Genomic DNA, 23,471 nt, shown 5'->3' with positions numbered 1-23,471 from the left:
CACCTCCAATGCTCCCCAAGCAAATGTGTTGGCATCAGAACGCTCTCACGTGGGACTATCTTCCTAGCTGCGGCAGTACACCCCTCACCCCCGTCACTGTGAACTCCGTGGGCTCGAACATCGGGATAGCCATAAAGTAAATCACTAAGATGGCTTTGCTGTCAGAGCCACTGTCTGAATCTTCAAGTAAACAATAGATTGTGGGGTTTCCTTTGACCAGAGGGTGGAAATGATTTGCCCTGAGATGTAAACGTGGGCCTAAAGCAGCGAGCAGTTGTGTCAGGGGATGCTCATGGAGATTTCCCGGGAAAACTTAAGGGCTGGACATTCCGGAATGAGGTGGGAGGGCTATTTAAAGAGGAGGGGAACCTTTTTTGAGGCAAACAGGAAGGAGTGTGATGCTCAGAGTGAGACCAAACTGAAGGGTCTCAATGATTATGGAAATGAAGGCCTACCGGGACGATCAAGGCCACTTCTCTGCAGTGCAGAGGAGCCCATGGAAAGGCCTAGTATGAGATTAAGAGAAATATAGAGTGGAGAGTCAGAGAGAAAAATAAGGAGGGTGTGAGTGTGTCCCTCGTGATGTACTATCCCACGCACAGATGAAGGACAACGAAACATTAGTACTATGACTTTGATCCCAAAGCCAACGCACTTCGTATAAATTAGCTCAAATGATTATCAGAAAAAAAAAAAAAAAGAAAATACATTTTAAAAGTCAACGAGATCAGACTGTCATATGAGTCTCTGCCACCCCTTCCTCAGTCCCTAAGTGTGATGCCCAATGAGAAGCAAATCAGAACATAAGGAGATGGATGAGAAAGTGTAGGGCTTTTGTCCACACACACGTGGCCGTGTGGGACTCGAGCCTCAGATGTCTTATAAATGGAAACAACAGTAGCTACGGTTGTAGAAATATGAAATAACTAAATTTAAAAAAATATTTAAAAAATAGTGAATAGGATTGTTGGGAGTATTAAATAAGATCAGGTATTCACAGACCCGGACAAACAGTAGCTACTCAGCAAACGGGAGTCCCCCTCTCTCCCTACTAGATTTGTCTCCAGCGCCAGTTGGAAAGTTCTGTTTTTGCTACATACGCACAATCTTTTTGGCTGGCCAGACTGAGGCTGCTCGAAACACTTGTATTTGAACTGTCCAGGCTGCTGCCAAGATGTAGTTTTCTCATATGTCTCACGACGGCCGTGGCATTAAACGCTTGCTGAAATTTAAGAAAGGGGAAAGGCAGACAAAATATTCCAGCTAATTAGAAAAGGCCGAGACTGTCTCCTATCATTTATCCTGTTACCCTAAGCAGGTCAAACTTCTGACAACGGTCTCATGATCCACTAGAAAGGAAACTGATGTTGCCTCTTCTTCCAAAAGTACATTCATCCTTTGACCCTCTCCCCCCAAGAAAATATATTTTGGAGATGAAAAGAGTATTTTTCTTCTGACATAATACCGTGGAATATAGAGTAAACGTAAGCCAATTCCCTCCATAATTTAAGAGAATGACTTCTAGAACAAAAGGTGTATTATAATAATAGAGTACCTTAAAATATATTTTAAGCGTCTTAATTTTCTGATTATTGGTGTTTTGTCCTAAATAAAGTAGGTCAGTGGAATTACTGTCTGTGTAGTCTCTAGTTGTTGGTTCTCGTGCAAGAACAGCCAGCTCTCAATTACCCATGCTGTGAGAACACAGGGTAATGGATTAAATCCATCACATTTTTACCAGAATGTATTGATGAGTTCAACTGAGATTTCCTGGTTTTTTTCCCCCCTTTTTATGTCACTTTAATAATAGTCAATCCTTCAAAATTCCAGCAAAGTGAAGGAAGACAACAGGGATTATGTTCTTAAGAAACAGCAAATGAGGAAAAGCTGGCAATATTGCTATATTTTTGGATCACAGAGGGGAGATATTATTAAATCATACACTTTATCCCTCTCACACCACGATGCTCTCGTCAAGTCTTAATCCTTATTGGTTAAAATTAGCACACATTTGGGTGAGGCTATGGGGATTCTCATCAAACTTGGGGGATAGTAACACTTAGAAATAAAAAATGCTTGAACTGCAGGGCCAGTTTCGTTTGAGTGATTAAGTTCATTGGGAATGTAGGAAACACAGGACTTACTCTCCACTTGCTTTTGGCGAAGTTCTTCCGGATCTGGGCGCTGACCGACTCGTGGATGTTTTTGCTGAGGGCTGTGTCACCAGCGATCCTGAAATGGAGGCAAAGATGCTTCTCAAGAGGGTTTCTTGGGGGGAGGGGGGGGTCTGACACTGGGTCCCAAGCTGCTTTCCTGGGGAAGCCATGTCCTGTCCCCTCCCACAGGTCTGCTGAGAGGATGGCGTGTCACTGCCCCTCCAGGCTGCTTATTTCAACGCACAGCTCTTGTCTGAACATCCATGACCCACCACCACTGCACTCCAAGCCCGGTCCCACCTCCGTACCCTGCACCCCCTCCAGGATGGGTCAGCACCTTCATGGTGGGCCACTCTGCCCGGCTCCCCCTTCTTCCCCTTTTCACCCCCATTCCTGCAACATCGGAGTCCACAAGGACAACACAACCTGAATTCAGCTCTCCTCTTTCTCCCCCTCCCCCAGCTTCCTACCCGCCGTGTCTCACCTCTGAGGTCTCAAGCGTGTCCCCCAACCTGGTCTGAGCACCAGACCCCTACCCAGGGTCTCCCCCCCAGCCCCTCTCTGGCATCCCCAGGATCTCTGGTCCATGGACCTGCTCACACCCAGGGCCCACTGCTCCCTTCTGGCTCCATCCCGGCTGACCTGAGCTCTGCCACGTTCTACTCCCCTCCCTCCCCCCGGGGCCCCTCACCTTCTCTGTGCTCAGTGACAGGGTTCCCAGCCTCAGCTCGGCCCTGCTTGGCACACCTACTCCTGCATTTCCTAGAAAAGTTCTCAGAACCGCAAGAACCATGTCGCTGCTGCCTTCCACTGGGTCCTTTACAACACTGGGCAATCTTTTCTCTAGTTCTTGCTTGACCTTAGCCTTCTACTAGCAGGGAGGAAGGGTCCCCCCTCATCCTATTACTTCCTCCCTCTGCTTTATCACACCTCTTCTCTCCCCCGCCCCGCCCCCCATTCGTTCTTACATCTCCCTCTTCTCTCTGGGCTTACAGTCGCCAGTCTCGTTGATGAGCTGGGGGTCCCTCCAGCCCATTCTTCTCCCTCACATCCCTTCTCAACCTCAATGCCACCCTCGCTCTACATTTGACCGCTTGGCCTCCCCCAGTCTCACAGGAAGTTGCATTTTGCTCAGTCTTTTCTGGGCTTGAAGCCATCCATCTTCCCTTTCCTTTAGCACCAAACTATTCAATTCTGAGCTGATGCCTGATGCCTCAGAAGTAATTTCTTGGATCTCGGAACTGTTAAGGGGCAGACAGATGCCGGGCACACTGACCATACTTTCTGGCTGGCAGAGCCCGTCAGGTCCCAGACTCCGAGGGCCCTGGACACAGACCAGACTGGGCACAGACTGCCGTGTTCAACCGATTTAGGACGTGAGAGGAACAAGCTTGGGGCTTATTCAGATAGGAAACCAGCCCTGGATAAAAAATATGTTCCCACCACCAGCCTTTCCTTTTAGGAACCGAAAACATGGCTGGTGGACTCTGGAAGGTAAGTCTGTGCCAGGCTGGGCCTAAGTTTAGAATACCGTACAGTCTGCTATTCCCAGCTCAGAGCAAGACCCCCCCTAAATAGACTCCTCTAGTTTTCCCAGCAGGGCTGAAAATACACAGCTCAGAGGATACTCAGAAACGAACCAAGGCCAGGCAGGTTTCCATCTCCAACAACTGTCAATTGCCTGCTTTCCCCAGATGCACATCAGTGAAGAGAAACACGTGAATGAGCAAATCCACCCGAAAGCCCAGGCACGAGGAAGCTGGGGAGCAGATGTCGTTATTCAGCCTCTCCTCCTGGAGGCCTCACATGAGTGTTTCCTCCTGTTTGTAACAGCTGCATCCTCAGAAAAGGACGCCAGCTCCACCTCGGGGTGGTCAGCTCTTTCTTGGAAACCAGGGGGCAGAAGTGGTGGGAAGGACGGAATTCTCGGGCTGAGCACTGATGAGGGGGCAGAGCCGGCTCCAAACCCAACAGGCCGGGTGGCGGGGTGTCAGGGAGACCCCCTTCCCTGTGCGTGAGCAAAAGGCTGAGAGGGGAGGAAAATACAAATTTTCAGTTATTCTAGGAACGTTCTGTGCTCACTTCCCACAGCGCCAGGGCGCGCTGCCGCTGGGTAAGGACCAAGCGGGGCACACGGCGGCCCGGAGGCCGCTGTGAAACACTCTTCTTGGAGGTAACGCCACCTCGGCTCACGACGGCTCACGACCTTCCTCAAACAGGCAACTGCGCGGGGATATACGTGTATGTAGAGCTGATTCGCTTCGCTCTACAGCAGCAACTAACGCAACCATGTAAATTATACTCCAATAAAGGTGTTAAAAAAAAAAGAAAGAGAAGAGAGAAAAAAACTTAAACAAAAAACAATAGGCACCGCAACCACGCTGCTGCTCCCGTCGGCCAGGGATCACGTGGGACGTTCAGCGCCCCCCGCTTCAGCGTCATTCACCCACAAGCCCGGGGGCGTGGAGGCTCAGCACTGGAAGGGACCCTGGATGTCACCCTGACTGTCCTAGGGACTGAACAACGCCCCGAGACAGGAGACTTCCCTTATGAATCCGCACACACACACACCCCCGTTTCATCTGGGTCTCCAGACGCTCTCTCGCTTCCCTGTTGCTGCCTCTACACTAACGAAGGACGTGGCGTTTATATCAATCCCGCTCCATCAGGCCTGTCTGGCTCTTCTTCTCCACACACAGATCATTAAACTCTTCTCCTCGCCTTTGGGTGTTTTTGTGTTTTGTACACGGTCTGTTCTACCTGCACGGCTCTGACTGTACACTTTTCTAGTCACTTGCTCAAAACAGGCTTGGTGATGCCTGGTGTGTATCCCCAACTCCTGGGATCCATCCCAGTTCCTGTGGTCACCGCAGCTTGGCTGGCTGGAATCCGGGGAGGGGAGGGGTCTCCATGAACGCTGAGGAGGGTGCAGAGTTGAAGCCCCCCTGGCTAGCCCAGCCTGGAATCCCCGCCCTACCCTGGACGGCCCGGGTGAGGCTGGCATCTCCGTGAAGTCCTGCTTGACTCTGAGCCCACCTTGCCCCTCTGCCAGGCCCCTGACGGTGAAACTGACCTTTCTCTTCTTTGTTTTTTTTCAAAAATGTCTGGTGAAGGAGAGATGAGGTTTTAACTGGCCTTCCTGCCTTCCACAGAGTGAGGCTGGATCAGTGAACAAGTTCTAGGAAGCAAATCACTTCCCTTCTTTTGAGGTCATTTTCCTCCTCTCTAAGATAACCTCAAAAGCCTCCTACATGAAAGATAAATAAGTACTGGGGTTGTAATGTACAACCGGGTGACAATGGTTAACACTGCTTTATGGCATACTTGGAAGTTGTTAAGAGTAAATCCCGAAAGTTCTCCCCACAAGGAAAATAATTTTTTGTAATTAACGTATGAGGCAATGGATATTAAGGAAACTTATTGTGGTAGTCATTTTGCAACATATATGGACGCCAAGTTATTATGCTCTAACACCTTAAACTTATACAGGGCTGCATGCCAACCCTCTCTCTGTAAAACTGGGGAAAAAGTCTCATACAGCTGTAAAAGCCAACCGTTTATAAAATAAGAAAAACTTTCTTATCTTCACTGTCACATACTTTGACCTATCATCCAAAGTGACTTATTAAAAGAATACCAGGCTGACACACAATCAAAACTGCCTCCTTTTCAGAAAATTCCTTCCTTCCCCTTTCCCTCTCCTGTCAGTTTGGGTTGAAGAGCATCATTTTGGAATCTGACAGTTCTTCCTGGAAACATTTCTGGCTTTGCTGTTAGCTAGTTGTGTCCCGTTGGCTAAGTTTCTTTATCTTTCTACATATATTTCCTTATCTCAGAAATGGAGACAAAAATCTACCTTACAGGATTATCATAAAAGAAAAAATGCGGTGATATTTTAATATGATTAGCACAGGGCCTGGGACATCATAGATGATAAATGACGGCTGTTACTATACATTACAATACTGTGAAGCTGGCCAGGAAAGGACCTTGGGCAGGTCCCCTTTGGAAGGTTAATCAGCATATGAGCATCCGGAGAAAATGCCGCAGGAGACGGTGGAATCAACAGGGAACAGTGTTCTAGAGGACTGGTCGGGGCGGATGTCTCCTGAAGTCAAGGGTCTGCGCACTGTATCGGCTATTTTACTACTCCTGGCCTTTGTTTCAAAAAGGAGGCTCATGGTGCTTTAATAAGAGCTGAATGATGCAATTGCTACGTGCCAGATGCACTAAACCCTTTCTGTGTGTGCACGATCTCAGTCACTGCTTACTTCAATCCTGTAAACTAGGTACTGTTATGCTCACTTTAAAGATGAGAAAATTCAGGCTCAGAGAAGTATAAACCCAAAGTCACTGGGTTCAACCCTAGTAAGTGGCACAAAAACAAGGTGGCCTCGGGGCACCGCAGGAAATGTAGTCCAGGATGTCGTAAACTATCAACTCATCCCTCTGGAGGTGAAGAAACACTCACTTGAAAAGCATCTTAAAAGGAAAAGAACATGTGACCTCAATTCATTTACGGACTGAGTAATAAGTTCAAGGAATAAAACGCCACTCTTAATGCCTCCTTTGGGAATCACCCTCACTAAAAATGATCCTAAAATACTTCACATGAAGCGAAAAAGCTACAGCTATCTTTTGTGCATCTGCAATTAGTGCCTTCAGAAGACTGTGTCCTCGAGTGTTGGTTTGGGGAAAGGATGAAACCCACGGGCCAGACGGGATGCAAGCTTCACCCGTGGCTTTCACAACGAAGCCCCAGCTGACCGGCATCTCTAGCGGGTGATTCTTCTTACCACGGGTGCCGAGCTGCCTGCTCGCATGTGTATCTTTTATTTGGATCTTTCTCCATCAGGTTCCGAATGAAGTCTTTTGCTGTTCAAAAGGAAGGCACAAGAGGGGGAGTCAGTATGTGGCTTGAGATATGACAATATGATACCAGGGTGCCTCTGTGGGTATCAAGGTTACCATGGAAACACGAGACCAGCCTTCCACGGACACTCGGGACCTGGGACAAAAAGGCAGGTGGTACCAGCATCTGGGGAAAAGGGAAGACAAGGTTTGGGTTTCTGAGTGGTGACCCTGCCTTCCCAGCTCGAAGTCCCTTCCCGCCGGCAGCTAGTGGCGCCTTTGTTTCGGGGGAAAAGGTGAAATATCTTTGTCGCCAGGTGCCTCTCGCTCAGCTCACTGCTGCCTTAGGGAGCTGTTTTGCTGACGTCCTCACGTTAGGAGCTCACCGAGTCAACAAAGTCGCCCGAGTACCCACGGTGGATGCACAGCCCCCCAGAAGCCCCCTCTGCAGCCTCCGCGGATGACTACAACCAGCGAGCAGGAAATTACGGTGCAGGAGATGTGCCCCGGTGGGGAAGCAAAACTGCTTGGAGGCCCAGGACCAGGTATGACCCAGAGCAGGACACTGAGAACGTGAGAGGTTGGGACCCAGAACCAGAAGATGACACGTGCCAGGCGGGAAATCTGTCGCCCTGTGGCGTCCGGCAGCTCCCTGCCCACAGGGCTGGACTTCCGGGGGACAGCGGGGTCCCTTCCTGACTCAGGAGCAAACTACCCCCCATGTGGCTCTTTCCTGCAAGCCTTGGAGAACTATAGCCCGGTCCTAGGGTTTGGAAGATGGAGGAAGAAAGCAGGGCATTTCCAGTTAGGAGGAAATAACACAAATAATAAAATGGGATATTTTAATAGCTCATTCATTATTTCATGTGATCCTGACACCACCTACAAGGGTGGGAGTGGTATTATTACCATCTTCATCTTGTCAGGGAGGAAACTGAGGCTGGAGACATTCCATCTGCTTACGTGGGCCTGGGGTTTGATTTTTATCCCTGAGGAGGAAGTGAACTTCCCTGGGAATGTTCTGTGTGGCACAGTAGCTGAGACTCGGGCTCTGGAGTGAGGGCGTGGGTTCAAACCCCAGCTCTGCCACTTACTAGCCGTTATTTCACCTTCTGGGGCCTCAGTTTCCTCATCTGTCAAATGGGGCTAATAGTAATCCCCACCTGCTAGGCTGTCCTGAGGACTGGGTGAACTAGGCACACGTGCGGAGTTTAGAGTGCACAGCACACAGCAAGGAAGCCCAATAAACTCGAGCTAATACGGTCTCACTCCAGAGCACCCAGCTCAGGGTACGGCCAGGAGTGGTGGAGAAGTGAGTCCCCACCCCTCAGCCTGGCTCGGGGCACGTGTCCCACACGTGTCCCAAGCCTCTCCTCGCTTCTCAAGTCAAGTCTAAGTGCGTAGCATCCTCAGGAGCCTCAGGACCGTTCTGAGCCCCCGGGGACCGCTGGAGACTCGGGTGGGCTGGGTGTCGGGGTCCCAGGAGCCGCCCACAAGGAGCCGAGAGACCTACCGGAGTCGGAGATGTCGTCCCAGTAGGGGGAGTCGAACTCATATTCTGCCTTGAGAATCTGCTCGAAGAGCTTGGAGTCATTTTCGTCATAGAAAGGAGGGTAGCCACAGAGCCTGGAAGACAAGAGGGTCTCTCGTGAGGATCTGAACCGGCTGAGGACCCAACACCACGTGGTGGCTTCACATCCTGCCTGGGAGGAAGCTGTCTTCCCTGGAGTGGAGGAAGCCTGCACCGTGTGCGCTACAGACACAATCTCAGCAAAGGACCCACACGTTCTCTGGGCACACGGGGCACAGAAGTAAAATCGTGACTTCACAGGTAGCTAAAAGGGTTAACCCTGGTGGCGACTGAGGGTCAACACATCTTAACGCTTTGCACGGTATTCACCAGAGTCCTGCACGCCCTGAACACCTACCAGGCCGCCCTCTGTGTATAAACGTCATTGATCTTACTGCCTGGGATATGGTCCCTAACAGATGATGGGTTAGTGAAACAAACAAAATATATGTTTGGTATACATTTCAAGACCTTTCCAGGTTCATTTTATTTAATGAATCATCAGAGGAAGAAAGGGAAATTTTATACACTTGAGTCACCAAATTGCCGCAAGTGGCCCCAGACTGCAGAGTATCACCTCCCGGGCCCGGTTCAGGTATCTGGAGGGTTACAGCTTTGCCCATTAATATGCAGCAAGCAGAAGTTGACATAAATCTTAATACCATGACCCTTTTTCCACTGAACTGTTTCAAAGTCGTTTTTTTTTTTTTTGCGGTACGCGGGCCTCTCACTGCCGTGGCCTCTCCCGCTGTGGAGCACAGGCTCCGGACGCGCACGCCCAGCGGCCATGGCTCACGGGCCCAGCCGCTCCGCGGCACGTGGGATCCTCCCGGACCGGGTCACGAACCCGCGCCCCCTGCATCGGCAGGCGGACTCCCAACCACTGTGCCACCAGGGAAGCCCTCAAAGTTGAATTTTAAAAGATCATATGGGAATTCTCTGGTGGTCCAGTGGTTAGGATTCGGTGCTTTCATTGCCGAGGGCCTGGGTTTGATCCCCCGTTGGGGAGCTAAGATCCTGCAAGACGCGTGGCACGGCCAGAAAACAGTTAAGAAAGAAAAAAAAAAAAGAGGACACTAGGATGTTGGTGCAAGAAACTTCTAGTTCTAGAGGTACTGACAGTCATAACAGAAGAAGGAATTTTTGTTAAATACCCCAAATACAATTCGTGCCACGAAATTGTGGGTTCTCACTCCCAGGTCTGCTACGGGCTCTGAGGTGACCTTTACCATTAAAGGCCAATGATGCATTTTCTGGACAAAAATGTCCTCATCTAAACACGAAGAGGCCAGACTAGAAAATTCTTAATATTCTTTCTGGCTTTAAGATGCTGTGGGTCTATGCTTCCTCCCCCAATCTGTTTGGCCGGTCCATGCCTGAGGCCCATGGCGGGCAGGCAGGGGCAGCCTCTGGTTGGGACTGGACATCAGGGAGGGGTGAGATTGAGGCTGTGGCCATAAGCGACGGACAGAGTAGAAGACAAGGCTGGATTCGGGAAGGCCAAGCACAAAGCTGGACGGCGCAGAACTTGGTTCCGGGCCCGAGACAACCCACAGGGCGGCAGCAGCCACAGTGAGAGAGTCCCGCCCCCAGACGAGCCCTGAATCTTCCCACGCAGCCCAACTTTGTTCAAAGCACAGCTACAGCCTAGAGACCAGTTTAATGAGAACAAGTGAACGGGAATCAACAGACTCCAGGCCTTCGAGGGATTTAGGCTGCCAGCAAGTAAGAAATTTAATGAAGGTTCAAAACACAGCTTTTAGTACAAATTTGCAGCCGCTCCTGCCGCCCTACACAGCATCACTGGTCGTGCTGCACAGGGGAACGGCCGAAGACACTTTTAAAGGCTGTGAGACATTCTGTGGGCTGATAAGATTCAGAATCATCTACCTCTACAAGGTGGATTTAGGGGCTAAGTGCCTGGAAAATTTCATTTTTAAAGATTTGCTCCTTTTGGCGAAGTAAGAGCCAGTGCTTCTGAAACCACGAAGCACATATTTCACTACCCAGGAAAGCCTGCAGCTGAGAGATGGATATGGAAATGTTTCCCATAATGAGGATTTGGGCCACATGAAATGTGCATATTAGGAAAAGCAGACAGGGCAAAATGTTAGTTCATCTCGGAAAATAATGAAATTTTAGATGTGTGAGGTTTTTGTTTATTAACTGTGTTTTACTTTACAGTTTGGCTTTCTTTTCAAGGAAAAAAAATCTTCAAGAAAATTCCAAGAAAGATTTAATCTTCTTGTGCCAATTTTCTTAAAGTAATCCTGATTTCTTCTGGTTTTAGCTCCTCTTTTGGGGGGGAGGGGGAGTAAAGAACACTGTGTTTATGTGTCTGTACAGAGGATGGAAGGAAAGGAAACGGATGGAGTTTGGGGACTGAGTTAAAATTAAGAAAGAACATTTTAAAATAAGGGCTGAAACAGAACAGAAGGGCAAGGAGAAGTTGTAAAACCTTCCTCAGATCTAGAAGATTCGCAGAGTTCCCTGGTCAGGCTATTTCGTGAGCAGGTTTGTGTGGTGGGTTCCATTAGGAGAGACGACTTTGAGTTGTTTCTATCTCCACATACAGAATGCTGATTTCCGTGGTCCTGGATCACCCATTTGCAGATTTCATCTCTGTGTTCATATTTCACGTTACCAAACCACTTAAATAACCTACAGATGATCTCACTGTGGGTTCTCAAAGACGATAAAGCCACTCCCAATTGTTCTAGGCCTAAAAGCCCATGGTTCAGAATAACATCTAAACTTGACAACCCGACAACAGATGGTCACGCCCAACACGGGCAACTTGCCTTCCTGGGCTCATCCGTCACGTCCATCCCAGCCTCAGGATGGCCATCTGGGGAGAATGCTCCCACCTCCCGTCTTCCCTTTGCTGCTTAGTCTGCCATCTCATCTACCTTGGCACACATACACAAACATACTACTAGATTCTAGTGTAGCTTCGACTGAGCACTTATTTGGGGTCAAAAACTCCACCAAGGCGCTTTGCTGTATTATCTCACTTAAACCTCACTCTCCCAGGCACTTCCCTGGCGGTCCAGTGGTTGGGACTCTGCATTTCCATTGCAGGGGGCACGGGTTCAATCCCTGGTCAGGGAACTAGATCCCGCATGCCGCATGGTGCGTGGTGCGGCCAAAAAAAAGGATTAAAAAAATATAAAAAAATACAAAAAAACGAAAACAAAAATCCCCTCACTCCCCCCGGAGGTGTGCTTCCCCAACACCTTCCCTGTGTACTTCAGAGCCACCCTCCGCTCTGCTCTGTCCCCGGGAGGCTGACCTGTACGGAGGGTTGACTGAGGGTTGAACTCTCTGGCGTCTGGTAGGGGGTTGGCCAGTGGGGGCCCCAGGGTAGATGAGGGAGGAAGGAGGAAGTCAGGGAAGGGTGAGTGTTGCCCTGAGCCTTCCCATCCAGCGCTCAGACTGGTTACAGCCCTGGGCTGAGGGCCAGGCTGCTCTCAAGGGAGGGGACTCTACCAGACTCCCTTGGGTGTGGTAACTGCTTTCTTCCTCCCCCAATCACCGAGGGTCTAAGGGTGCTTACGGCTCAGCTGCTATAAATCTCAAGGTCCCGGTGCTATTCCTTGTGGTCCCCTCACACCAGATCCGTGTATACAGTCCCTCATACAATCCTCATTTTAAAGGTAGAGAAACGGGGCTTCCCTGGTGGCGCAGTGGTTAAGAATCCGCCTGCCAAGGCAGGGGACATGGGTTCGAGCCCTGGTCTGGGAAGATCCCACATGCCACGGAGCATCTAAGCCCATGCGCCACAACTACTGAGCCTGTACTCTAGAGCCTGCAAGCCACAACTACTGAGCCTGAGTGCTACAACTACTGAAGCCCATGCTCCACAATAAGAGAAGCCACCGCAATGAGAAGCCCGCGCACCGCAACTAAGAGCAGTCCATGCTCGTCACAACTAGAGAAACCCTCGCACAGCAACGAAGACCCAACACAGCCAAAATTAAATAAATAAATTTATATTAAAAAAATAAAGGCAGAGAAACTAACTTGCAGCAGAGTCAGGACGCCAGCCCTACCTGTCTGATTCCGGGTCTGTGTTCTTAACTGTTTTGCCTGTTCACTAAAGGAAAGGAGGCTTGAGAACTGAACCTTATGTTTCAGTCTTGACTTGCATTCTCTCTGCAGGCCATTTCATTTGCCCACCGGTCCCTTCATCTGCAAACAGAACCTGGCGACTGAACGCTACTTCCCCAACCTCATTTCCCACACTCTGGGTCTAGTAGCTAAGATGCTTGGGGCTGGTTCGCTGCCCACTGGGCACTTTTTGTTTCTGGACCAAGGTAAAGGTATGCACTCTACCTGGGCTGCCCTCCCCTGGGCCCTTCCATCGACTCTGGCACACCCCTGGAGACCGGCTGCCGCGTTACTAGCAAGACCCAGTGCCCTGCTGCCAGATGGGGTCGGTGCCCTGCTCTGTGTCCCCACGGCAGCGGACAGAGCTCCGTGGTGACACTTCCTACACTGCACGCTGCCCTGACCTGTCCACAAGCTCCTTAAGGCAGGACCGTGTCTTATGTTTTACTTTTGTCTTTGGATTTTCAGTGTCCAGCCCAGGGTCTACCCATGGCAGATCCTGGGTAAATGTTTGGATGAACAAAGATGCTCTTGAAAAAGAGGCTTCATCGTTGGCTGCTGAGCCCCCGGATGGGCTCTGAAACGGAGACATGGATGACGGATGAAGGATAGCCCACCACTGCCCAGCCCAGGTAGCTGTCAAAGTTCCCACCCACCCCGACTCCTCCCTCCTGTACCTCACCCCTCTCAGGAGGTGGCAAAAAAGCAATGCTCTGTGTCATTGACAGATGTTCCAGAAGAACCCAGTGTGCAGGGCCAGGTGCTGGGGGCAACCTGGCCTGTGTTTGTAGAGAGAATGCAATGGGTTATCTAAAATGCCACTTTCGTCTTGTGGACAAGGTTCATAAAGGAGAAGGTTTTCCATGAAGAGCACTTTTAACATAAATGAATGTGAAAATTGGCCATGGCCAACCACGGCTGATTCACCAGGGCACAGTTATTCTTGGAAAATGAAATGCTGTGATAGCATAAGAGCTCCTGCTGAGAGGTCCTGAGACTTGACTGTGGTAATTATGCTACATTAAGGGACCTTCTTCCTCCTTGCTTGCCCTCGGCCATGTATATAAAAATATATAAAAAAATATATGTCCCTATAAAAATGGACACCTGCTGAAAAGATTTGCAAATAATGATCAGTTGTTACCTCTTTTCCCCTTTTATGTAACTTTATTATAATTCACCTCAACCTTCTATGTTCTTGCATATTTCTTGGACCTTTGAATTACAGATTTAAGGTTCTGCCTTTCCTTATGGCTTTTGGTACCAGAGACAGACACAGAGAAGACGGGAAGGAGCTGGTATCAGAAGTGCTGGTAGGCGATGAGATGTCACCTGTTGGGACGGCTATTATCAGAAAAATAGAAGTTAACAAGTGTGGGGATGTGGAGAAAATGGAACTCCTGTGCACCGTTGGTGGGAATGCAAAATGGTGCAGCCAGTATGGAAAATGTTACGGAGGTTTCTCAAAAAATTAAAAATGGAACTACCATGTGATCCAGGAATCCCTCTTCTGGATATATTCCCAAAGGAAATGAAATCAGTGCCTTGAAGAGATATGCATGCTCCCATGTTCACTGCAGCATTATTCACTATAGCCAAGACATGAAAACAATCTGTGTGTCCACTGATGGATAAATGGATAAAGGTGTAGACAGGGAAGCCATACAGGTAGGCGGCTGGCTTTGCAGCTGTGAGGAAGGTGGCTCTGAGGCAGAAGACAAGTTAGCAGCTGTGCTCCGGCAAAGGAAGGACAGGACGGCGCAGGTGGTGGTAGTTGGATCGGGGGAACAGATTCTAAAAGAGTTTAGAGGGAAAGCCGGGAAGATTAGGTGATCAGCGGCGTGGAGAGGGAAGGCCAGGATGCCTCCCAAGTCCCCAGCATGGACACGGGGGCTGCCGTCAACCGTGGTGGAGAACACAGGGGTAAGGGTGGGTCTGAGGGTGGCCCCGACACGTCACTGTGGCACCTGGCAATTAAAACTTCTCTTTTCGGTGGACACGGTCCCCCCCTTGGGGAAGCAGCTCTGGGAAGCTGTGTCCTTACAGTTAGAAAATCAACACCTAATGTTCGACCCCAGCCTGGCTTCTGGAAAGACAGATGGCAGGAGCATGCTTGGGACCACTGTGGCCTGTCGGTGGGAGAGAAGGATGGAGAAGAGTGAACCTGGGTCTCTACTCAACCAAGTCCGACTATGGTCACATCCAGTAGCCTTTGTTCAGTCCTTTGCTCCACCACAGAGCTGCAAGGGGATGCAGAGGATAGAAAATCTGCTGTCCAGACCCTGTGGAACTCGGTAGGGCTGGGCAGAAGTTCAGGCCTGCCTCACTGACCCAGAGTAACTGCAAAATCAAGTAACACGTGTAAGCAAGTTTTCTGACCACCTGAAATATACATCTGAAGTGCCCAAACATATGCAAGTATTATACATAAAAAGCATCTGAGCGCAACAGTCCACGCTGATGACTGAATCGTCGTTAGGAAACAGCAGCCCAGACCTTGCCCTTTAGTCTAATGGGAAGAAGGGCTCTGAAGGTGAAGAGAGAAGTGATTTTTCAAGGGAAGGTGTGTTGCTGTTCTCTGAGGACTGACTTTGCTTTCGGACGAGTTTCGTGATGTGGTTTCCTCAGCCTGGGATTTAGAGAAATAAAGACACAGATTCAAATCCTGGCTCCAGCCAAGTCCTGGTGGAGTGACTTAGGGGAAATTATGTAGTGTCTCCCGGTCGCAGGTTCCTTTGTGAAAGGAGGATAACGAGGCCCACCTTATACAGAGATACTATAACATATATAACATACACTATATACTAATCTATACTACATATAACACACACACATGGATTGATGGGTGGATACAGATAAAAGATATACCATTTGAAAGCGCCTGTCACACAACAATCACTATATCCCAGCTGTCCACCCTTATCACTACTTCTCTTTTCCATCCCACCAACTCCATCTCACTTTTCAGGCTCCTTCAGCTGAAATACTGTGCACTGGGACTCCGCTCAGCATCAGGAAGGCCAATGGGAGGGGGAGAGAACAGACGAGTCCTGAGGGACTCAGTTTACGTTCTAAATGTGAAAACAAAGCAACATATTTTAAAATTTTGTAACTAGTCTCAGAATCACCCACGAATGACCACACATCCCGACCTAAACTTCTAAACTGCTCTAGAAGGGAAGGAGAGAGGTGTTCCCTCTGGTCATGATTCTGTGCCCTGCGTGATGGATATGAGGACAGGATGTCCTGGAGACCTGCTTTTCAACCTTAACCTTTGTGGGCCGGTATTTCCAAGCATTTTGCCAAGGAGCCCTCAATTCTAGGAATAGCTCAAGCTTCCCTGAGAACACTTACTCAAAGGTATATTTGTGAAGAAAGAATATTTTTATGCAATTGAGCAAAACAACAGACCTGCACGTATACTGCAAACCAGAGGAGCCACATAGGGCCCACCCAGGCCCAATGGGTCTCTGAAAAAGACAAAATCCATCAAATCTGGGCGTCCCTCCTCTGGATGCTAGTCTGTTGGATATGTAACAACCACTGGACAGCCACCAGTTCACCCTTTGTCTTGGCTGTCAGTAGTTATTCAACAAGTGTGTATTGGATGAATGTCTGGGACCCCGTACTAAGGAATCTGGGTTGTATTTGTCTTACTCTGGTTAATAGGACAGACTTTTAAAAATAATAAAATAAAGCAAAGCATTTTAAGCTGACAAATCTCTGGCAATTAGCTGCAAAGCCCAGCAAAATAGATTTCAGCGTATTATTTGGATTTATAGACCAGAATGACCAACGAGACCCGAATGTTTACAAAAATGTAATGCAATTACTTCAGCAACTAGAGATTGGATTATGTGCATGCCAGAGCTTTCTCCTTACAAACTTGGAAGAGACAAGGGAAGGTTCACGTATTAGAACCACATGCAGGCTGACTTCAGCAAGGCATCGCTGGTGAAATGCAATGGATAAATGTCCCACGTCACCCCTGAGATTTGGTTCATACGTTGAACGCTGAGAAGGAGGAAGCAGATCAGGCAAAGACCTAGAGGAGGAAGGAAAGGGACACTGGAAGGTAGATGGGAAACACATCCCTTAGAAAGTTTATACACACCAGAGCTGAAGATTGGGAGCCAGGCAGGAGGGGAAGAAGAACAAACACTTCCCCAAGCGTGAGAAGTTAGCAGCATACTCCACTTGGAGTAAAATAGTTTAAAAAAATTCTGTACACAGTAAAGGGTTAGGCTGGACAAGACATCATGCAAAGCTGCTGTGTTGTGATCCAGGGTTCTACTTCCAAGTGTATAACTTTTTGATTCTTGCATCAGCCAAACGGACAGCACCTCCAGGAAGTCTGGGGGATGAGCACAGAGGCCCCAAGCCTCCTCCTGCAGGTGAGGTACAACTGAAGGAGGTTCGGACAAACCCACTCCCGACTCAGCTCCTGCTGACAGTGGATCGGAGGGCTTGGTGGGGAGGAGAGGGTGAGTGAGGGGAGCATCCAACAGCTGGGATGTTGTGTTAGGAGAAACACAGCGAGACTTTCAGCAGAGTGATGGACCTGCACCAAGGGGTGCAGACGTCCAGTCTGGAGGCGGTTAACATGCGCACTAACTGATGGTTCTGAACCCCGGCGGATTCCCAGCTCGACTTTTGCATCTAGACTTTGCTTTTTTTGTTGTGGGGCTCTTGCTCCCTCCCTCCCTCCTCCATCCCCCCAGTGTCCTTCTCTCTCACGTTCTGCTTGGGAAGCAGTTATGAATCTGTGCAGACTAACAGCCGTGCTTGGGAGATGCCTTGGTACCTCCATCCTGTTGGCCTTGGCTTTATTTTATTTTATTTTTTTTGGTTATCTACCTGATTTATTAGCAATAGTTTGACGAAATCAATGGGAAAGTCAATAAGCCTAAGGAAAGTAGACTCAACCTTCTTATATATAATATATAATTCCTCCAAAACTCTTCCCCCGCCCCAGACCTTCCCTCATAAAAAAGTCATAAAAATACGTAAAGCCATAAAGTATTAGGGGAAAATTTTTTTTTATAAATCCTCCTAGGGTGGGAAAGGCTCTTAAAAATATGAACCAAATTAAAAATTGATACATTAACTATATAAATATTTTAAACACCATAAACAATGTAAAAAAATGACAGTTGGAAAAAACTCACTTGTAAGACATATACAGCCAATTTCCCTGATCCACTCCCCCTGAATTTTTAAAATCACTAATAAAATGAAACATTTAGAAGAAAAACAATTTACAATAAAATGTGTCAAAATCTACTAAAATGGTCTTAGGGATTAAAAACGAAAGGAACCCATGAACATAAAGAGAACGAGAGAAGAGACAAAGCAGGCAAGAAGTATTAAATAAATTTTAGAAGCTGGAAAGTGCCTACGTGAAGGAAAGGAAAGAAGCAAAACTATTTGCCCTGTGCAACCTTAGAGAGGCTAGGGTGCGTGGCAAGACCGAAAAACAAAAAGGTTTGCTGTCAGCCTACATAAGAACTCAAACCCTGAGATCTCCCCCCAACTCTACACAGCCAGAGTCATGCATAACTTAAAAATTTTTGCGAGTGTGCACATACACATTCACAACAATGAGTTTTCAATTTGGAGAGTTAATTCTAAATAATGTATGTTCAAGTCTTTATAATCAATAGCTTTAGGTAACAAGGAAACACCATTGTATGGCTTCACACGGTCATCAAAGGTTCTGTGACAAATCAACTTTCATCCCTTCCACGCTACCCAGTAGTCCAGGGGAAACATGTGAGCTGGACAAAAAGCATTTTTGTTACACCTACAACTGTCACTTTCTGGATCAATCACATCACATGCTCCTTTGTTCTTAGAAAATAAGAGAACTGGACTAGAAAATCTTCTCCTGGACTAATATTTGACCCTAAAAGGATATTTCAAAGCTAAAGCTAAATTTATGAAAATTTTAAATTTGCCTTCAAAGATCAGTCACAGCATTATTGCCACGTACATATGCTGAGTCCTCCTTGGGGAGAAAAAACAAAAAGCTCCCAAATTATGAACTCCACCTTCAAACATTCCAACAAATATTTAAAAAAAAAGAAGTCAGGGCTTCCCTGGTGGCGCAGTGGTTGAGAGTCCGCCTGCCGATGCAGGGGACACGGGTTCGAGCCCTGGTCTGGGAAGATCCCACATGCCGCGGAGCAACTAGGCCCGTGAGCCACAACTGCTGAGCCTACGCGTCTGGAGCCTGTGCTCCGCAACAAGAGAGGCTGCAATAGTGAGAGGCCCGCGCACCGTGATGAAGAGTGGCCCCTGCTTGCCACAACTGGAGAAAGCCCTCACACAGAAGCGAAGACCCAACACAGCCATAAATAAATAAATTAATTAATTTAAAAAAAAGTCAAATACAGAATTCAGACCATGCAACAATGTCTTTTAGTAGGTATGGGTTTTTAAAATTATTTCTGCAATCTCTCCATACACAGGCAAAAAAAGTATTATTTTGCGTATTGGAACTTGCAGACCTGATCCCTGCATAGAGAAGGGAAAATTATCCCTACAACACGCTTACCCAGGTGGCCAATTCATCCGCCAACCTCTAAGAACACGGAGATGAACATGACAGACAGACCGTCCCCCATCTGAACCTTCATTCACCACCACTCGATAACGCTTCTTCAGGCCCAGATCAGCAGCACATTTCTTGCCAAAAATCATTAAATGTCCAAGAAGACTTTCATCGTCATCTTCTGCCGAAGAAATCTGGGATATATGTTTCTTGGGTATCACCAGAAAATGTGTTGGTGCTCGAGGGGAAATGTCGTGGAAAGCAAGACACTGGTCATCCTCATAAATGATTCTGGCTGGGATTTCCTTATGAATGATCTTCCTGAAGATTGTGTTCCCACCAGGCCGGGCGGCCTGAGCCTTAGCGATCTCATCTGCCATCTCGGCCTCCCTCCTGCATGGCCGGCTGGGGAGAAGCTGGTCTTGGCTTTTGACTGAACTTTTCACTTGTCCCCTGGCCTCCGATGGCTCTCTCCCAAGGAACTTCTGAGGATGATTAGAAACTGTTTTCATTCTCAGAGGGGCATCCCTGGAAGTGCATTGTGAGAGCACAGCAAGGTGACCGGAAGCCGGAAAGCGGTCTTGTGTGTGGCCTGACTCCGGTGCACCTGTACTTGGCACTGAATCATGGGTTCCTGGTCCCTCCATCTGAACCACCTCCACGAGTGTTTGCAGACTTGCTGGTGTGAACTGGTACCTCTCCCCTTCCCACCTCCATCTCTTCCCCTCCTGGGCACAAACCCTGCTCAGACTAAGTGGTCTGAATTCATGACTCTTGTTACTACAGCTCCTGGCAAGCTGGCCATTTCTCTTTCTGTGCCCCTTTTGGTTTTTTAACTATCTCTGTACTGCCTCCCTTCTGTCTCTGTGCTGCAGTGCTACATTCCAGACGGTAAATCTTTTAAAACATAATAAAAGCCTCTTTTGATTCTTTCATTTGCTCGGTGTGGTGCTAGACGAATTCAACATCCTGATATTCAGAGATTATATTTTTCCCATTACTAAGTGTTGGTGATATATATTTATTTATTTATTTTTGGCTGCATTGGGTCTTCCTTGCTGCGTGCGGGCTTTCTCTAGTTGCAGTGAGCGGGGGCTACTCTTCATTGTGGTGCGCGGGCTTCTCACTGTGGTGGCTTCTCTTGTTGCGGAGCACGGGCTCTAGGCGCACGGGCTTAGTTGCTCCGCGGCATGTGGGATCTTGCCGGACAAGGGCTTGAACCCATGTCCCCTGCACTGGCAGGTGGATTCCTAACCACTGCGCCACCAGGGAAGTCCCAAGTGTTGGTAATATATAAGTTCAAAGCCGGATCAAACCTTCCAAGTTATATTTTAAAAATTATATCTCAAATTGAATGGGACATCTTTTATCAAACACAGTAAGCACATCATCTCCTTAGATAATTGGGTCTTGGAGGATAAACCATCGACCTCCCCTGCCTGACAGCCTTGCCGATATTTGAAGACAGTACCTCCAAGCCCAGATCACCGTACACTGCTCTTACGGAGCCTTCCTCAAGTCCCGGGCAGGGTTCCCATCTCTCCCCTGGGAACTCACCCTGCTCTTGCCTCCCATCTCCGTAACAGCCAGCAAGACTGGATTGTAAGTTATCTGTTTACTGTCTGTCGCCACAGTAGCGACTCTGTGGCCAGGCAGCCATGAATCCAGCTCAGCAGCCCCATGAGATTGCCGGGCACATATTAGGATCAATAAATGTTAGTTAAGTAAATATCCCGATGCATTTAGATACTTAAACGACAGTTTCCAGGAGATGATGCTTTACGTGAAATGTTTTTCCATTTGGCCTGAGGCGGCACCATTCAGTGTGTAAAAGGAGCCATTCCCTTCCTGCTTCCCCCACTGGGTGCCCTCTCTACCTGGGGCTTTGCAAAGACAAAGGCACAGATATGGGTGGATTCCACCCTCCATGAGGTCATGGGAAGCTGCTCCCACCACCACGGAAGATGCAGAACGTCTTCACCTCAGTGACACGGCTTGTAAAATTTCCTCCCTCACCCTGTGCCTGTCCCCGCGCTCACTTTTTGAAACCAAGGAGTATTTCATGTTGGGCTCTTTCCTAAGGGTTAGAGGTGAACCAACTGTCAACAGACAACCAACCGTATTTCTTCCAAAGCAGCGAAGAGAGGGTCACAGGCCCATCAGCAAAGCTGAAATATGGTCAAGCAGGACTTGTAAACAAAAGGCGTTTAGGCAGCCACAGGGTCCACTCAGTATAGACTATGGCGGGGGACGGGGCGAGAACCGGGTATCTTTCTGAAAACCCTCAGAAAGCAGCCACGCTGAAGTGCAGTTGGCGAAGTAAAATCCGTGAACCCATGAATCATAACCAACCATCAACGCCTGCTAAAACAAAAACAGTGAGGCTGGAATGACAAAGGAAGGGCGCAGGGTAGTGGCTGGTCTTCAAGGCAGGAGGAAGGAGCAGCCGGTGTACGAACTGTCTGCGCGCACCACTCTGACCGGCCGATGCACACACCTGTGCGCCTTGTCAGAAATCACCTTTGGGAGAGAAAGGTGACCCGGAGCCCATGACAGCCTTTATGGAAACACCCAAGGCCATCCAACTCCATCCAACTCCACCCAACTCCACTGCTCTGATCCCTCATTCACTAAAGAAATTCCCCATTTGAATTTGCTTTCTCCTGGAGCTTTTCTCCCGGAACTTGCTAGTTTGATGACGTGCATATCCTATGAACTCACAGGGCATGCCTCTCATTATGATTTAATAAATGGACACTCTAATTGTGTGTGTGTTTTTTTAATCTCTTTGGAGTCTGGCTAGTGTGAATCAGTTCACTGGGATCACCTGAGCAAGATGAAGCAACAGATCTGATTTCGTTTCTAAACGTCTAAAGCCAAAGTTCAGACCATGAACCCATGGTGGCCGGAATGCGGCTACGTGTCCCACGTTGCTGTAGCATATGAATGTAAGATGACTGCTGCCTGCTGACAACGCCAGTTCATTATTCCTGTTAGTGTTAACCACCCTCATACTGAGAGTACTAGTAACAACCATCACAATACCCCAGGCTTGGATGTTCACTGGGGTTCAGTAATTATGATGCATTCTCTCCTGCTGAAGCTTGGGTTCATGCCGCCTCCCTGGGACATATGTATCCATAAAGAGGCAGCTGTCAGTGGTTGAAAGAATGGTGACTACTTTGGTGACGAGCATCTATTGTCTCAGCAAATGGATGTAGCATGCGGGTTAAGCATTCTTAGTTCCATTCTTACAAAGCTAATTATGCTCTGTGCATTGGCCAATTTAGTTCTGCGACCTAGTTTAGAAAACTGAACCATGCAGGAGGCCAGTCAGAAAGTAAGGGTGTGACCAAAAGTATTTGCCTGGGATTTCCTCTAGGCAGAGAGGTCACAGGTCACAGCACGGGTAAGTACCCTCACCACCCACGGGAAGTCCACCCTAACCGTCCAGCCTGCCCTAACGCCCTAATCTCCTTAAGATCTCAGTGTTTATACCAGCAAACATTCACCATGTTTCTCCACAACATGCTGTATCCCTGGGCAGAATGTAGGCAAGTGATCATTCAACAATCTCCTTGAATTTGTCGGTAGAAAGGCAGCCTACACGGAATCACAAGATCGAGTTTGGACAACGAGATGCTGATTCTCATCTTGAGTGGGGAACTTCATTGCCTTGGAACTTGGGCTACCTTGGCTGAGCCAACCTCATCAGCCTGGACACCAGCACATTCATCACGGTGTCCAGCCCACTCCATCCTCAATCCTTCCCAGCAGCTTCGGCTACTCAGGCAAAGATGTGTTTTGCATGCCCTGATCCCCAAAGGAAGATTCCTGGGCAGGGTAAGGACCTATCAAAAGGGTTTTAAAAACATGAGTCTCCTTGTTAGGAAAAGATATCTCTCCTGCCAAATGATGGATAACAGAAATGAGTGTGGAGATCCAAAGAGAACCAATTCATCAAGGACCTGCACTGACAAAATGAAGAATGTTTGCACGGCACACGGAGAGGAGAAACGCGGTGTCTGTCACAGCCGCCGTTGCTGCAACCTGATATCTCAGTGTGACAGGTTTATCAAAGGAAAATAATACCGCTGCACCCCCCAGATGGCAGAGACTAATCTCTTTCCCATTACAGGTGATGTGAAGAATGAGGGGCTCTGCACGGATCCCCAGGGGATAGCCGGCTTCCCCTGTGTGCTTCCTATTGGTCACGACCCACTCAGCAGCC

General features: G+C 48.4%; 1 protein-coding gene and 1 pseudogene across 5 annotated transcripts in view; both read right to left on the bottom strand.

Moving 5' to 3' along the window:
- The window catches only part of CAMK1D (calcium/calmodulin dependent protein kinase ID), a 417,102-nt gene that overhangs the window by 6,345 nt on the left and 387,286 nt on the right, over positions 1-23,471 (bottom strand). For 4 of the 5 annotated variants that reach the window (XM_067701413.1, XM_067701414.1, XM_067701417.1 and 1 more), the window contains exons 7-10: positions 8,521-8,633; positions 6,953-7,031; positions 2,145-2,232; positions 1,105-1,222 (exon numbers count right to left, since the gene is read on the bottom strand). In XM_067701413.1, coding sequence (XP_067557514.1) covers positions 1,105-1,222; positions 2,145-2,232; positions 6,953-7,031; positions 8,521-8,633 — 398 coding nt within the window. Of the gene's footprint in view, positions 1-1,100; positions 1,223-2,144; positions 2,233-6,952; positions 7,032-8,520; positions 8,634-23,471 lie in introns of all 5 variants that reach the window. The other variant, XM_067701410.1, reaches the window with a different exon arrangement.
- Positions 18,207-20,330, bottom strand: LOC137204082 (adenosine 5'-monophosphoramidase HINT1 pseudogene; annotated as a pseudogene).

The sequence above is a fragment of the Pseudorca crassidens genome, chromosome 1 (assembly GCF_039906515.1).
Source record: "Pseudorca crassidens isolate mPseCra1 chromosome 1, mPseCra1.hap1, whole genome shotgun sequence".
NCBI classification, from domain to species: Eukaryota; Metazoa; Chordata; class Mammalia; order Artiodactyla; family Delphinidae; genus Pseudorca; species Pseudorca crassidens.
This window is presented reverse-complemented; position numbering and strand designations above follow the sequence as displayed.